Source organism: Papio anubis, chromosome 20 (genome assembly GCF_008728515.1).
Source record: "Papio anubis isolate 15944 chromosome 20, Panubis1.0, whole genome shotgun sequence".
NCBI lineage: Eukaryota > Metazoa > Chordata > Mammalia > Primates > Cercopithecidae > Papio > Papio anubis.
In genome coordinates, this window is record NC_044995.1 from 36,051,235 (window position 1) to 36,068,503 (window position 17,269).

The following is a 17,269-nucleotide window of genomic DNA, read 5'->3' on the forward strand; positions in this document are numbered from 1 at the left end:
TCCGCCTGCCTCAGCCTCCCAAAGTGCTGGGATTACAGGTGTAATTTGGCCACCACACCCGGCCAAATTTTTGTTATTTTTTGTAAACGGGGTCTCACTATGGTGCCCACGCTGGTCTGCTTTTCTTTATATGTGCAACTCAGAAAGCCTTAGCCAGGCAGTCCTTCTTAACTCAGGCAACAGAGATTATCTTCCCTGCTCTTATCTCTTAAACTCCTACTCATTCTTCACAGCCTGGCTCAGGCAGGGTAGGGGATAAGGAAGGCCAGGAGTTTTTGAGTGACCGAGGCTGAGTGCTCTCACCTGCAATGAGATTGTAATATCCCTGTATCATGAAGTCACGGTATAAAGCAAACAGATAACCTTGTCTACATTCTTGGCTCAGTTATTTTCCCTTTCCATCCCTTTAACATCTGTTGAACCAAAATCCTCTGTGTACCCCCACACATTCTAAAATTCACACCAATTGTAGTTTATGTAAAAATTTATTTGACCAAAATGTAGAAAAGGTGATACTATTACATATGATACAGTTGCAAGAATCTAAAGAAAAGTGTGGATTTGATTCCATTGCACAATTTGCTAGTGTATTTCCTGGGTAGTGTGGTGCTGAATAAATAGGAGTGGGGTGGTGGGGTGGGTAAGGGATTCAGATAAGCCAGACACAGGGTGATTTTTAGTCGGAATTGTAAACTTTACTCGGCCCCCACACGCTGCTGGGGAATGTGGAATGTTCCAGCTCTGAGATGTTAACTGAGAAAAGAGAAGTCAAACAAAGCCGATACGTGCAGCCCTGTCTACAGAATCCTTCATTATCCAGTTTAATCAGGAGTTTCTTGGTGTTTTATTAACTTGGTCCCAAAGAAGGAATTCAAGTCCTAGATAAGTAAATCTTCAATTTGCTATTCCCTGAAGTATGGAAATGAAGTTGGGCCAATTTTTAACCTCTGCTGCCAGAGAGGCCCTTTCTGCTAATAGATAGAAACACTTTTGCTCAACTTATGAATGACTTGTAGTCTTTTGGATATGGCTGACCTGAATTGGACTGAACTCCACCATATTCCGGCTGAGTGGGTCATTACTGGAATGAGACATTTGCTCTTCAGAGAACAACTTTATTTTTATTTTATTTTTTTTCTTGAGATGGAGTCTCACTCTGTTGACCAGGCTGGAGTGCAGTGGTGCGATCTCGGCTCACTGCAACCTCCATTTCCTGGGTTCAAGTGATCCTCCTGCCTCAGCCTCCCGAGTAGATGAGACTACAGGCAGGTGTCACCATAATTTTTGTATTTTTAGTAGAGACAGGGTTTCGCCATGTTGGCTGGGCTGGTCTCGAACTCCTGACCTCAAGTGATCTGGCCTCCCAAAGTGTTGGGATTACAGGCAGAAGCCACCGCGCCCGGCCAGAGAACAACTTTAGAATGAAGGCAATACGCAAAAGAACATCACATCAAGGATCTATTAATTACCATCTATTAATTACTATATGTGGGTAATTATGACTATTACCCAAGCATTCTACGTTGATTGCTTGAGAGGATGTTTGTTCTGCATGGTGGAGTGTGGAGAAGGGCCAGGATTCTTAGGTTAATCTATCTGTGGTTTATGACTTCCCACAATAGCCACCCCCGGCCCCCACCAGCCCTTTTATTGGCTCTGGATGGAAAATCCCTACCCGTGTGATGGTCCCTATAGTTTGACCAACCGTTGACCCAAAAGGTTATGCTCTTCAGTGTTTTAAGTATATCCACGACTAGATATTGGGGTCTGTGGTCTTCAAAGTGTGGGGCTGCCTATTCTCCCAGGAACCAAGTGGCCTCTGTCTTAAGAAAGTATGCTTACTAGGAAATACCCTGCCTACCTTAGGAATAAATGCAACTCAAGGAAGAAATAAGAGAGCTGAAAAAGCTGGTGCCATTTGAAAAAAAGAAAAAGGGAAGGAATGAGATTTAACTGGTGCTCAAAGCTTCTCCGATACAAAATATTTGGTCATGTAATTCATAATCTGCTTGACATTTCCAGCAAAGCGAAGATGGCAATAACAAAAGGAACTTCATACAAGAGAAAAGAAAGACCCACGGAGCTCCGGAGTTTCTGATGGAACAAGACTCTTCTGTTTTGCTTATATACAGTTAAGTTCGTTTAGTGTCTGATCCAGTGTCTGATGTAGGCCCACGTTCTCTTCTTTGGCCTGGGCAAGTTTCTCTGGTGAGGGTTAAGAGCAGGGGGAAAGATAAATTAATAAGCATCTTTGTTAAATGAAAGAAAAAAAAATTCTTTTTTTTTTTTTCTTCTTGAGACAGGGTCTCACTCTGTCACCCAGGCTGGAGTGCAGTGGCATGTTCTTGGCTCACTGCAACCTCTGCCTCCCAGGCTCAAGCAATTCTCCTGCCTCAGCCTCCCGAGTAGCTGGGATTACACGCGCGCGCCACCACCACCTGGTTAATTTTTGTGTTTTTAGTAGAGATGGGGTTTCACCATGTTAGCCAGGCTGGTCTCGAACTCCTGACCTCAAAGTGATCCACCCACCTCAGCCTCCTAAAGGGCTGGGATTACAGGTATGAGCCACCATGCCCAGCACCCCCCCAAAAATTTCTAAACCTGAAACTGCCAGGGTGAAAGTCGCAACAGAGAAAGTACTTTTTTTTTTTTTTTTTTTTGAGACAGGGTCTCACTCTGTTGGCCAGGCTGAAGTGCAGTGGCGTAATCATGAATCACTGCAGCCTTGACCTCCCTGGGCTCAGGTGATCCTTCCACCTCAGTCTCCCGTGTAGCTGGGACTGCAGGTGCGTGCCACCACCTGGCCAATTTTTGCATTTTTTTCTAGAGACAGGGTCTCACCATGTTATCCAGGCTGGTCTCGAGGTCCTGGGCTCAAGGAATCCATCTGCTCAGCCTCCCAAAGTGCTGGGATTACAGGTGGGTTATAGCCACCATGCCTGTCCAGTACTTTGTATTTTTAATTACAGCAGAACATCACAGAATATGAAGGAACAAGCACTAAATTTGGAAGTCACAGTTGTAAGAGAAAATGCAGGGTGCCCAGTTAAATTGAATTTCAGATAAACCACAAATAATATTTTAGTGTAAGTATATCCCAAATGTTGCATGAGATATACTTATGCATGAGATATGATTAAAAAATTATTCATTGCTGGTCGGGCGCAGTGGCTCACGCCTGTAATCCTAGCACTTTGGGAGGCTGAGGCGGGTGGATCACGAGGTCAGGAGATCAAGACCATCCTGGCTAACATGGTGAAATCCCATCTGTACTAAAAATACAAAAAAAATTAGCCAGGCGTGGTGGTGGGCACCTGTAGTCCCAGCTACTCGGGAGGCTGAAGCAGGAGAATGGCGTGAACCCGGGAGGCAGAGCTTGCAGTGAGCCGAGATCATGCCACTGAACTCCAGCCTGGGAGACAGAGTGAGACTCCGTCCCAATTAAAAAAAAAAAAAAAAAAAAAAAAGATTATTCATTGCTTTTCTGAAATTCAGATTTAAGTTGGTGTCCCGTATTTTTCCTTGTGAACTCTGGTAACCCTAGAGTCAGAATACCTGGACTTAAGCCCCAGTTGTATCACTGAAGTAAGCATCTAACCCTCCTATATCTGTTTTCCCCATCTGTCAAATGGGGGTAACGATATCAATGTGTGGTGTGGGGGTAATGATGAGGAATAAACGAGGAATACTTCAGAACCTATGACGTGCTACATGAAGAAAAGATTTCAGTCCTAGATATGCATGACTTAATATAAATTTCCACCCAAGTGCTAATTAAGTAGCCCCTGAGCCTTTGGTAGTTACATCTAATCCTGTAACCCATCTTTCCTTGGGAGCTGCTGGGAATGGCTGTTTAAATTACACGTGTAATTGTGTAACTGTCTATGTATCCAGAGGAATGGAGACAAACCCCAGGTAAATGCGGTATGATTGAAATTTAAGCCATTCTACAGGCATGTTATTAAGTGTGTGAGCTGATTAAACAATTTAAAAAAGAAAGGGAGAGGGAAAAAAGATGGCATTTAGAGTTATGCGTGACAGAGCACGAGAGAGAACTTAGTTTGCAATAAGTGATGGCTGATAAGGGACAAGGTCAAGACTCATTAAAATGCTGGGGGAAAGCAAAATGCCTCACAAAATGTGATATGATCAGCCTGGAAATTTACAGAAAGAAAAAATGACTGCAGAAGATGGCAGCCTTTCTTATTTATTTATTTATAAACAGGGTCTTGCTCTGTTGCCCAGGCTGGAGTACAGTGGCATGATCATAGCTCACTGAAGCCTTGACCTCCTGGGCTCAAGTGATCCTACCTTAACCTCCCAAGTAGCTGGGACTACAAGGGCGTGCCACTACACCCAGTCAATTCTTGTATTTTTAGTAGAGATGGGCCCAAGTCGTTTTTGCATGTTGCCCAAGCTGGTCTCACGCAATCCACCCACCTCGGCCTCCCAAAGTGCTGGGATTACTGGCATAAGCCACCATGGATTACCTGATGCAAGGAGTTTGAGACCAGCCTGGCCAACATGGCAAAACTCCATCTCTACTAAAAACACAAAAAATTAGTTGGGTGTGGTGGTGCACACCTGTAATCCCAGCTACTTGGGAGGCTGAGGCAGGAGAATCACTTGAACCCGGGAGGTGGAGGTTGCAGTGAGCCAAGATTGCACCACTGCACTCCAGCCTGGGCGACAGAGTGGGACTCCATCTCTCACACACACACACACACACACACACACACACACACACACACACAGTCAAGTGACTATGACCTGGGATGATTCCATCAGACAGATCAGTGACTTGGGTCTATCCAGTCTGGGTGAGTAGAAGTTAATTGAATGCTGACTATGTTGTCATGAGCCAGTTTCTCTATTATCTCATTTAATCCTCGTAACAGAGATATCACCTTTATTTTGTGGAAAAGCTAAGCAGCTTGTTCACGTTGGCATGGTTAAAGCAGCAGAGCTGTGACAAACCTGGTCTCTTTATTTTCTTTTTTTAATTCAAAAAATTTTACCGGGCGCCGTGGCTCAAGCCTGTAATCCAGCACTTTGGGAGGCCGACGGGCGGATTCGGCGAGGTCAGGAGATCGTGACCATCCGGCACACGGTGAAACCCCCGCCTCCATCAAAAAGTACAAAACTAGCCGGGCTGGCGGGCTGGTGCCTGTAGTCCCAGCTACTGGGGAGGCTTGCGGAGACCGGCGCGGAACCCGGGAAAGAGGAGGAGCCGCAGTGAGCTGAGATCCGCCACTGCACTCCAGCCTGGGTGACAGGAGAAAGCACCCAAAAATTTTAAATAAAATATTATTATGAATAATTTCAGAGACAGGGTCTTGCCATGTTGCCCAGGTTGGTCTCAAACTCCCGAGCTCAAGTGATCCGTCTGCCTTGGCCTCCCAAAGTGCTGGGATTACAGGTGTGAGCCACTGCACCGGGCCTTAAACCCTGGTCTCTTGACTACAAATCCTGACTTTGCTTCATCTTGTCACTTGGATGCTCTAGCATCTATTTTGTTATTAGGTCTGAGATAAAATGACTTTCCCTGAAAGTGTTAACTGCCCTTGAGAATCATTGACAAGGCTCACAGACTATCAACAGATAGTGTAGACCTCCATAGCACTAATCTCTTTTTTTGTTTGTTTGTTTGAGGCGGAGTCTCACTCTGTCGCCCAGGCTGGAGTACAATAATACAATCTCGGCTCACTGAAACCTCCGCCTCCCAGGTTCAAGCGATTGATTCTCCTACCTCGGCCTCCCGAGTAGCTGGGATTTCAGGCCCCCACAACCACGCCCGGCTAATTTTTGCATTTTTAGTAGACACAGGGTTTTACCATGTTGACCAGGTTGGTCCCGAACTCCTGACCTCAAGTGACCTGCCCGCCTTGGCCTCCCAAAGCGTTGGGATTATAGGCGTGAGCCACCGCGCCTGGCCATAGCATTAATCTCTGAAATTCCACTTATGTGCTTAGTTAGGTAGACTAACTGGATAGACAGGCTGCATAGTTACTTTAAAGGGTGGAGTTCAGAAATGTCTGGAAAAATTCCAGGGACAAATACACAGACTCCAAACAAAAACCAGCCCCCTACACAGTCTGTAATCTTTCCAAGGGCATATATATGGCAGTGTGTGAGGGGAATGGTTTTTGCAGAAGTTCAGGATGGATGGCAGTCAGGAGCAGTGAGAGGCTGAGGGTGGAAAGGTGTAGGTAGTTTAGGGGAGGTGCATTTTGGAGGAATGAATGAATAGAGAGAGTAATGGGGTCAGAGCTTCCCGCCTGTACGAAAAAAAAAAAAAAAAAAAAGGATGAGGAATAACAATGGATACTGAGAATTCAGGGTCTAGTTGGAGATTTTCATGCTATTTCCAGGTTCAAGGGGTAGTCTGGAAGATGTGGCTTGGACATCTAAATGTCAATTATCTGTGATAATTTGAGGTGGTAGGATGCAGGGGAGAACTGGATGGACTCTTTGAAATTTGGATCATCTTTGATAAATTGCTGTGTTTTCGATCATTAGAAAAGCATAGCCTGGGCTGGGCGCAGTAGCTCAAGCCTGTAATCCCAGCACTTTGGGAGGCCGAGGTGGGTGGATCACCTGAGGTCAGGGATTCGAAACCAGCCTGGCCAACATGGTGAAACCCCATCTCTACTGAAAATACAAAATTAGCCAGGCGTGGTGGCGCATGCCTGTAATCCCAGCTACTTGGGAGGCTGAGGAAGGAGAGAATCACTTGAACCCAGGAGGCGGAGGTTGCAGTGAGCAGAGATGGTGCCACTACACTCTAGCCTGGGCAACAAGGGTGAAACCCCCGTCTCAAAAAAAAAAAAAAAAAAAAGAAAAAAAAAAAGCAAAGCATAGCCTGGGCCAGGCACAGTGGCTCACACCTGTAATCCTAGCACTTTGGGAAGCTGAGGTGGGTGGATCAGCTGAGGCCAGGAGTTTGAGACCAGCCTAGCCAACATGGTGAAACACCATCTCTACTGAAAGTACAAAACTTAGCTGAGTGTGGTGGTGTGCGACTGTAATCCCAGCTACTCGGGAGGCTGAGACATGAGAATCACTTGAACCCAGGAGGCGGAGGTTGCAGTGAGCCAAGATGGCACCACTGCACTCCAGCATGGGCAACAGAGTAAGACACTGTCTCAAAAAAAAAAAAAAAGCGTGACCTTGTTTTCTCCATAACCCTCACGTAGGAAAAAGTATGACCTTTTAATACCCACAGGTCAACCTTAAGAGCTATTCTAAACTAAAGCAAGGTTCCTGTTATAACTCACTCAAATATGAAGGAAGATTGATGTTAGTGTCTCAGGCAGTTTTGGAATTCGGGAAATAATTCTAAATTCACTTATTCTGATGTCACAACACTTTCCCTGTTCATGGGAGGCCCGTTCCCTCCTTGTACAGTCAGTTTTCTAAGGGCAGGGCGTGGGGGTGAACTTCCTCCCAGGACTGGGAGCTAGATGAACAGTGAAGAACAAAGCTACGGGAAGCTCCAGTAACTACCCTCACAGTGTAACACAGAGAAAAGACACAAGAAAAGGAGGAAATGGAGATCAAAATGTCATTGCCGCTATTTGAATCTGTAGCTCAAGCCCCATTCAAGGGAAGCCTCATTTTCAACACAGGATTGTTCGTTTTTCCAAATCCCTTTTGACTCTTAAGCTGCCTAAGCGGTTTATAAGGATGAGTCTCCATTCACAACAATTTCTATTTAAGGAAAAGTCACTGGGGCTGGGCGCGGTGGCTCATGCCTGTAATTGCAGCACACTGGGAGGGGGAGGTGGGCAGATTGCCTGAGCCCAGGAGTTCGAGACCAGCCTGGGCAACATAGCGAGACCTTCCCGCTTCTACAAAAAAGTACAAAAATTAGCCTTGTGTGGTGGTGCACACCTGTAGTCCCAGCTACTTGGGAGGTCGAGGTGGGAGGATAGCTTTAGCCCTATAGGTGGAGGTTGCAGTGAACTATGGTGGTGCCACTGCACTCCAGCCAGGGTGACAAAGCGAGACCCTGTCTCGAAACAAAAAAAAACAAAACCAAACAAAAAAACTACTGGCATGCAGATACTGTTAGCTAACAGCGATATCTGAGAACACATGCCTAGCTCGCTTTTGTTTTCACACGTCTTCAGAAAAGCATCCTGTAGGCATAATTTTCTTTTTGTAATAAGCTTTTCATTTGTGAGTGAGAGAGGCTGACCACCCACTTTTTGTTTCAGGCTATGGTTAAGGGCACACAGCTACAGCTCAAAGGCGGCAAGTGGAGAAAATGAGAATGAGGGGGTGTGAAGAGGAGGACTGCCCGTCTTTATTTCGGTCGTAGAGTCACAGACACATCAGAAGAAGGCTCTGACGTTTAAACCAGGAGGCAGGCCACCGGAGCTCCTAGCCACCGGAGCTCCTAGAAGCCCACAGGGCCATAGGAGGCACCACGTCAGAAGAACAGAGGGCAGCGACCTGGCTGCCTCTCAGAGAGAGGTCATGTCGTTGAGAGCGTGGTCCAGTTCCTCGCTGATAGCTTTGTACTTGAGCTTCTGAGCGTATAACTCATCTAGAGGGCGGAGGTCCCCGGGGAGACAGTTCAGAAGAAGAAGTACAGGGGACAGAAGGCAAGGGTCGGAATGGAGTGCCACAGATGAACCGCAGGAGGAAGAAAAAAAAAATGTGAGCGAACAAAGCACAGACTAGGAGAAAGTCGTGTTCCATGTGAAACAGATGAAGAAAACCAAAGATGTATGGAGTGAGTTCTAAGTGGTTTGAGGTTCTGCAGGGGGATCAGCCACAATGAAGCTTCAAAAAAGTGGTAACCAGAAGTGATGGAGTTTCCCCCCACCAGTCCCCACCCCCCAGTTTATTTCAGATTTCCAATGACGTCACCCTGTCCAAAGGTCGTATTTTGGAATGGGGCATTTTCCCTTATATGGGAACCTCACTTCCCCAAAAAAACATTGGAACACATGGTCTGAAGAATGTGTCCTTTCTGGGTGGGATGAGCAGTTTGGAAGATTCCATTTGAACCCTGAGAATCTGGAATTTCTGTGACTGAATGTTAAACATTGGAACTCTTTTTTTTTTTTTTTTTTTTTTGAGACGGAGTCTCGCTCTGTCGCCCAGGCTGGAGTGCAGTGGCCAGATCTCTGCTCACTGCAAGCTCCGCCTCCCGGGTTCCCGCAATTCTCCTGCCTCAGCCTCCCGAGCAGCTGGGACTACAGGCGCCCGCCACGTCGCCCGGCTTATTTTTTTGTATTTTTAGTAGAGACGGGGTTTCACCGTGTTAGCCAGGATGGTCTCGATCTCCTGACCTCGTGATCCGCCCGTCTCGGCCTCCCAAAGTGCTGGGATTACAGGCTTGAGCCACCGCGCCCGGCCTAACATTGGAACTGTTGAAGAAATTCTGGGAGATGTAGGCCCCAGACTTGCATTAGAGTCTTTATTGCAGTTCCTATATTTCCCATATTTCTGTTGTTTTTTTTTTTTCTTTTTAAATACTGTGACAAGCTTTGAGCTCCTTGGGACAGAGCTGCAAAAATGCAAGGCATGTAAAAAAAAAAAAAAAAATGCAAGGCATCTATCAGAAATGAGCAAACAGAAGGAAATTGTGAAGATTTTTCTTTTTTTTTTTGAGACGGAGTCTGGCTCTGTCGCCCAGGCTGGAGTGCAGTGGCGCGATCTTGACTCAGTGCAACCTCCGCCTCCCGGGTTCAAGTGATTCTCCCTGCCTCAGCCTCCCGAGTAGCTGGGATTACAGGCGCCTGCCACCACGCCCAGCTAATATTTTATATTTTTGATAGAATGTTGGCCAGGTTAGTCTCAAACTCCTGATCTCAAGTGATCCGTCCACCTCGGCCTCCCAAAGTGCTGGGATTACAGACTTGAGCCACTGCGCCCGGCCTGAGAGTTTTTATTGATTATTAATCTTTTTTTAATCAGAGAGAGCCATACTTGTTTCTCTGTACTTGCTCATGGGACTAAGCAGACATATTTTACCTCCTGAAAGTGGCAATTCAATGAGCCGGGCGTGGCGGCACGTGCCTGTAGTCCCAGCTACCCGGGAGGCTGAGGCAGGGGAATTGCTTGAACCCAGGAGGCAGAGGTTGCAGTGAGCCGAGATGGCGCCACTGCACTCCATCCAGCCTGGGCGACAGAGCCAGACTCCGTCTCAAGAAAAAAAAAAAAAAAGTGGCAATTCAAGCCTTGAATGATTTGCATTATCCTATTCCAGAGTTCCAAGACATCCAGATATGACATCACTACACGCTTTACTTTCCTAAGGCAAACAAGGCCCAACCCAACCCCTCCACAAACATTCCCCAACTGTCTGTGGATGTGTCCCAGAGTGGGAGGCAGGGCAGGGCAAACATTTAGATGGTAACCTCATACCTTCCAGGTCATCAATTGTCTTTTCCAGTTTTGCAACCGTTCTCTCTGCAAATTCAGCACGGGTCTCAGCCTAGGTAAGAAGAAAGGAGTTACTATCATGGCTTCATGACCAGCCGCAGGAGAAACCAGAGCTCGCGGGAAGCAACCACACTCACCTCTTTCAGTTTGTCAGACAGAAGTTTAATTTCTTCTTCATATTTGTCCTCCTTTTCAGAATACTGTGGGAAAAACCAAAACACCGCTTTAAGAAAAGGAGGGCCCGGCCGGGCATGGTGGCTTATGCCTGGATTCCCAGCACTTTGGGAGCCTGAGGCTGGTGGATCACAAGGTCAGGAGTTCAAGACCAGCCTGGCCAACATGGCGAAGCCCTGTCTTTACTAAAAATACAAAAATTAGCTGGGTGTGGTGGTGGACGCCTGTCATCCCAGCTACTCGGGAGGCTAAGGCATGAGAATTGCTTAAACCTAGGGGGTGGAGGCTGTAGTGAGCCCATATGGTGCCACTGCACTCCAGCCTGGACGACAGAGCGAGATTCCATCTCAAAAAGAAAAAAAAAAAAAGAGGTAGGCAGAGTAGAGGCAGGCACCTTTCCCCAGCAGAAGTATGTATGAAATGCGGAGAATGTGGGGGAGAGTCCTCTAGGATGGTATTGATCAGAGGGACTGAACTGATAACTCGAGATAAAAAGTATGGCGAAAAAAGGGAGATAACTGGAAATCTGTGTTACTCAAAGCCCCCTCTGTATTTCTAACCCCGTTCTCCACCACCTTCCCTAGGGTGACAGGCACTCTCTGATCATCATCTGTGGACTCCTGAGTCCCAGTCCCTGTCCATGAATGTGCCTCTTAGCACGGAATGTTCCCCTCCCCATGACGACCTATCAGAAATTATACTTTTCTTTTTTTCAGACAGTCTTGCTCTGTCACTCAGGCTGGAGTGCCGTGGTATGATCTCGGCTCACTGTGACTTGCAACTTCCACCTCCTGGGCTCAAGCAATTCCCCTGACTCAGCCTCCCAAGTAGCTGGGCCTACAGGCACCCACCACCATTCCCAGCTAATTTTTGTTATTTTTAGTAGAGACAGGGTTTCGCCATGACGGCCAGCCAGGCTGGTCTTGAACTCCTGACCTCAGGTGATTGGCCTGCCTCGGCCTCTGAATAACTAACATTATTAGCTGCTTACCAGGGTCCAGACACAGTCAATGGCATCACAGCCTGGTATCTGTAATCCCATTTTATAGGAGAGGAAAGGGTCGCAGAAAGGTGAAGTTACTATTTTGCCTAAGGTCATATGGCTATTAAGTGATCAAGTCATGACTGAAGCCTGACTCTGGAGTGCAGTGCGGCAATCCTGGCTCACTGCAACCTCTGCCCTCCAGGCTCCAGTGATCCTCTCACCTCAGCCTCCCGAGTAGCTGGGATCACAGGCATGCGCCACTATGCCCAGCTAATTTTTGTATTTTTAGTAGAGACGAGGTCTTGCCACGTTGCCCAGGCTGGTCTCGAACTTCTGAGCCCAAGCTATCCTCCCGCCTTGGCTTCCTAAAGTGCTGGGATTACAGGCATGAGCCACCATGCTGGACCTACAGCTGTTTTAAATGCTGCCTCCTTGGTGACACCGTTCACAATCTACCAAGGTCCCTCTATTGTATTCCCAAAGCACTGTGTGACTTTGCCAATCCCTTCCACTAGACTAAACTATGAGCTCTTCAAGAGCAGATGCCAGGCCGGGCGCAGTGGCTCACGCCTGTAATCCCAGCACTTTGGGAGGCCGAGGTGGGTGGATCACTTGAGGTCAGGAGTTTGAGACCAGCCTGGCCAACATGGCGAGACCCCGTCTCTACTAAAAATACAAAAATTAGTCAGGCGTGGTGGTGTGCACCTGTATTCCCAGTTACTCAGGAGGTGGAGGCGGTAGAAGTGCTTGAGCCTAGGAGGTAGAGGTTGCAGTGGGCCAAGATTGCGCCTCTGTACTCCAGCCTGGGTGACAGAGCAAGGCTCCGTGTCAAAAAAAAAAAAAAAAAAAAAGCAGATGCCACGTCAGTGGTGTCACGTCTATCCCCCTAGCCCAGGGCAGTGTTTGGCACACACACACCAACTGCATTCATTCTTTATACATCCCAGTATCAGATATATGTCAGGGCTGGCATATATGGGAGAGAGAGGCAGGTGGATCATTTGAGGCCAGGAGTTTGAGATCAGCCTGGGCAACATGGTAAAACACCGTCTCTACTAAAAAAAAAAAAAAAAATTACACACACACACACACACACACACACACACTCTACAGATATATGCCAGACACAATGCTAGTACTAGGGACACAACTCTGAACAAGACGACTTGGTTCCGGTCCTTACAACTTATAATCTAGCAAGGAAGGCATGCAATTAATGGAGTAATTATAGTAAATGTAAGAAATCATAATGCCAGGAAAAGTATAGACAGGGCTACACAGCAGAGAAATACCTAACCTAGATGAGAAATCAGAGAAGGCCTCTCAGAAGTGATGTTTAAGCAGAAGCGCAAAGGATGAACAGGAGGCCAGGCTCGGCGGCCCACGCCTGTAATCCCAGCACTTTGGGAGGCCGAGGTGGGAGGATCACTTGAGGCCAGGAGTTCAAGACCAGCCTGGCCAACATGATGAAACCTCGTCTCTACCAAAAAATTAGAAAAATTAGCCAGGCTCGGTGGCCCACGCCTGTAATCCCAGCACTTTGGGAGGTTGAGGTGGGAGGATCACTTGAGGTCAGGAGTTTAAGATCAGCCTGGGCAACACAGACTGCGCTCTACAAAAAAAAAAAGAAAAAAAATACAGTTTTGGAGTAGTGGCACATGCCTGCAAGTCCTAGCTACTCAGCTGAGGTGATAGGATTATTTAAGCCCAGGAGTTTAGGGCCTGCAGTGAGCTATGATCACGCCACTACACTCCAACCTGGGCAACAGACCAAGATCTCATCTCTAGGCCGGGTGCAATGGGTCACGCCTGTAATCCCAGCACTTTGGAAGGCCGAGGCAGGCAGATCACTTGAGATCAGGAGTTCGAGACCAGCCTGGCCAACATGGTGAAACCTTGTGTCTACCAAAAATTATAAAAATTAGCTGGGCGTGGTGATCCACGCCTGTAATCCCAGCTACTCGGGAGGCTGAGGTAGGAAAATTGCTTGAACTCGGGGGTCGAAGGCTGGAGTGAGCCGAGATCATACCACTTCACTCCAGCCTGGGTGACAAGAGTGAGAGCCTATCTAAAAAAAAAAAAAAAAAAAAAAAGGCTGAATAGGGGTTTGTCAGGCAAAAGGAAAGCCACACCCAGCTGAGTGAATAGCAGGTGGTGGTTGTGGTGGGAGGATGGCTTGAGCCCAGGAGTTCAAGGCTGCAATAAACTACTATCATGCCACTGAATTCCAGCCTGGGCAACAGAGCGAGACTCTGTCTCAAAAAAAAAAAAAAAAGCGGGGGAGTGGAGGTGATGGGAGAACAAAGAATGCCTGTGAAACTGCAAAAGCAGGAGCAACAATGAGGAAGAGAAGAGGCTGGGGAATTCAGTGGGGTTTGGCCATGGAAGTATGTCCTTTGTTCCCAATGTAGCTGCCACGTAGCGATGGCTTTGGGTGCTGTTTCAACCTAAAAAGCCCAATTCCACCTCTGATCATTGCTATACCTTTGAGATGGTATTTCTGGAGGAACCAGGGGAATCGGGTGAGAGGGAGACTCTGTATTTATACGACAATGCTCAGATCTCGCTAAGAGGAGCCTCATGTTCTATCTCTATCCTCCTGAGATGGAGATCAAAGATGGTGCTCAGACCCCATGGAAGAGGACCCAAGAGTGTGCAGGAGAAATCCAGCTCTTTCTGTAGGGGAGAATCCCTGGCTGCCAGGCACCTATGCTATTGTTAAAGAAAAGTCAGATTCCGAATACCCTGATAGGCTCCTGTATCCCTCCGGGGGAAAGAAAAGAACCGAGTCCAGCAAGCCACCCTCCGGCTCAAGCCAACCACCAACCTTTTCAGACGCAGCCTCCAGAGATTTCAGGTTGTTAGTAACATTCTTGAGTTCTTCTTCCAGGTCACCACATTTTCTGCACAGAGACAAAGGATTTTTATGTCTTATCTTCCCTTACAGCCGGCAATATAGCAATCGCCCCTACAATAAATGTTCAAAAGGAGAAACCTACACAGTCCCGGGGCAGGCCCCAGAAGGAATGTGGGGGGAAAATGGTAATGGATTTTTCTGTAGTACGATACTATGGGCTTATCAAAGCCTTATCATACCAGGCAGAGGCGAGGCGCGACCGAGGAGTATTTGGAGGGCTTGGAAAGCACTTCTGGTCTTCTGCCAAGGGTGAGGCTACAAGGACTTGTGAAATCTATGATTGATGAGGCCGACTCCGGAAGGTGTTAAGAATGGGACCGAGGGCAGGAGGCAGGCAGATAGCAATGAGAGTTTGCATGGGACACTCCGGGAAGGAAGCCCGGAGCGGATTTGTGAAACCAGATCTCTCTCAGCATTCCAGGATGCTCTGTGGGGCTGAATTCCTTACCCGGGGCCAAGAGGACAGGCGTTTTGTTTTTCGGTGCTTGTGGGATTCTGGTTAAGCTTCTCACCTTCCCCCCAGGAATGTGTCACAGCCAAACACTGACAGTAGGATCAAAGCATTTACATACTGACGGGGGAGTTGGGGGGGAAGCCTGCCTTCTGGAGCAGGTCAGTGTTCTGTTAAGATTGCACAGCCCCCTGATATATCCTCTCTGGGACTTCTGGGCTTCCCTGCTGCCTCCTGTCTCACTCCTATTTCCTCATATCTTTGCAGAAAGAGTCAACACGTGGGCAGCGCTTCCCATGGCAGTAAGAACAAGTCACCACCTCTCTTTGTCATGGAAGCCAAGAGAAAGAAAGGATGAGCCATGAGCCCCCGACGCCCATCCACTTCAGCAGAGGCCCCGGTCAGAGCCAATTCCCAACACAGCCAGCTCCCTCCCACTCCTTCCCAGGAACTGAGCCAGCCTCGCTCAGTCCTGTTCTGCCACTCACAGTTCAGACACCTCCGCACGCTCCTCTGCCCTCTCCAGCTCACCCTCCAGGATGACCAGTTTACGAGCTACCTGCAGAGACAGAAAGGCTCAGCTGAGCCTGATCCCCACCAGCCGTGTCTTCTCCCACCCACTGCAGATAGTCCTCAGTGATGCCCCACCCACATCCCTAGACCAGCTGCAACATGGGTTTTTCTGGTGTTTCTTTTCTTGTCTTTTTTTTTTTTTTTGGGACAGTCTCCCTCTGCTGCCCAGGCTGGAGTGCAGTGGCACAATCTCGGCTCACTGCAACCTCCACCTCCTGGGTTCCAGCGATTCTCCTGCCTCAGCCTTCCAAGTAGGTGGGACTACAGGCACGTGCCACCATGCCCAGCTAATTTTTGTATTTTCAGTAGAGACGGGGTTTTACCATATTGGCCAGGTTGGTCTTGAATTCCTGACCTCGTGATCCACCTGCCTCGGCCTCCCAGAGTGCTGGGATTACAGGCATGAGCCACCACCCCTGGCCTCTTTTTTATTTTTTTGAGACAGAGTCTCGCTCTATCACCCAGGCTGAAATGCAGTGGCGCAATCTTGACTCACAGCAACCTCCGCCTCCTGGGTTCAAGTGATTCTCCTGTCCCAGTCTCCCAAATAGCTGGGCTTACAGGCGTGCGCCACACGCCTGGCTAATTTTTGTATTTTTTGTAGAGACGGGATTTCACCATGTTGGCCAGACTGGTCATGAACTCCTGACCTCAGGTGATCTGCCTGCCTCAACCTCCCAAATTGCTGGGATTACTGGCGTGAGCTACATGCCCAGCTCTTTTTTATGTTTTTGACACAGGGTCATACTCTGTCTCCAAGGCTGGAGAGCAGTGGCATGGTCGGAGCTCACTGCAGCCTTGATTTCCCAGGCTCAAGCGATCCTCCTGCCTCAGCCTCCCAAGTAGCTGGGACCACAGGTGCATGCCACCACGCCCAGCTAATTATTATTATTATTATTTTTAGAAATGGGGTCTCGCTATGTTGCCCAGGCTGGTCTCAAACTCCTGGCCTCAGGTCATGCTCCCGCCTTGGTCGAAGTGCTGGGGTTACAGGTACAAGCCACCATGCCTGGCCTTTTGCTGGCGCTTCAACTGAAAGAGCTATCCTGGGGCCTGGAGGGAATCCTGATTCTCTTCCTCAGGCCTGAGGAGTGAGGCAGACAAGAGGCAGGAGGGAAGAGCCGAGCCATCGAGGAAGGCAAAGGAGGGCCTGAGCTTGCATGGTCTGAAACTCCACGGCTTGGGACCACAATCCTCCATTTTTGCCCAACTGTGCCAAAACTCCCAGCTAACGACACAAGTGAGCTGATCATTCGGTTTTCCCATTACATTAGACAAGCGTCCGCCGGACTTTCTGGCATCGTGAGAGATAGCTTCCTAGCCAAGTGGCTGTCTCTGGACAAACATATGTTCACGCAGGAGGACAGCTGACCTAACCAAGAGCTTCCTTTCGTTGGCCCCGGCATCCTCCCTATCTCAGCAGATGCATTTCCTCCCACTTCCTGCTGCTGCGCCATCTGTCAGCCTCACTCACCTCCTCGTATTTGCGGTCAGCCTCTTCCGCAATGTGCTTGGCCTCTTTGAGCTGCATCTCCTGAATTTCCATCTTCTCCTCATCCTTCATGGCCCGGTTTTCTATCACCTTCATTCCTCTGCAAGGAGCAATGTCATCAGGACCGCCGTTCACTCACACCCCTCCACCCTCATCTCATCTATCTTTTTTTTTTTTTTTGAGACAGAGTCTCGTTCTGTTGTCCAGGCTGGAGTGCAGTGGCACGATCTCAGCTCATTGCAACCTCCGACTCCCGGGTTCAAGCGATTCTCCTGCCTC

General features: G+C 48.2%; 1 protein-coding gene across 4 annotated transcripts in view; it reads right to left on the bottom strand.

The window, feature by feature from the left end:
• Positions 1-466: 466 nt before the first annotated feature.
• TPM4 (tropomyosin 4) overlaps positions 467-17,269 on the bottom strand; it is a 35,532-nt gene continuing 18,729 nt past the window's right edge. The window contains exons 4-9 of one of the 4 annotated variants that reach the window (XM_017952274.3): positions 16,973-17,090; positions 15,414-15,484; positions 14,385-14,460; positions 10,536-10,598; positions 10,381-10,450; positions 467-2,205 (exon numbers count right to left, since the gene is read on the bottom strand). In XM_017952274.3, coding sequence (XP_017807763.1) covers positions 2,123-2,205; positions 10,381-10,450; positions 10,536-10,598; positions 14,385-14,460; positions 15,414-15,484; positions 16,973-17,090 — 481 coding nt within the window. In that variant the 3' untranslated portion in view covers positions 467-2,122. Of the gene's footprint in view, positions 2,206-7,979; positions 8,552-10,380; positions 10,451-10,535; positions 10,599-14,384; positions 14,461-15,413; positions 15,485-16,972; positions 17,091-17,269 lie in introns of those variants that run through there. The other 3 variants (XM_017952275.3, XM_003915094.5, XM_003915093.5) reach the window with 3 other exon arrangements.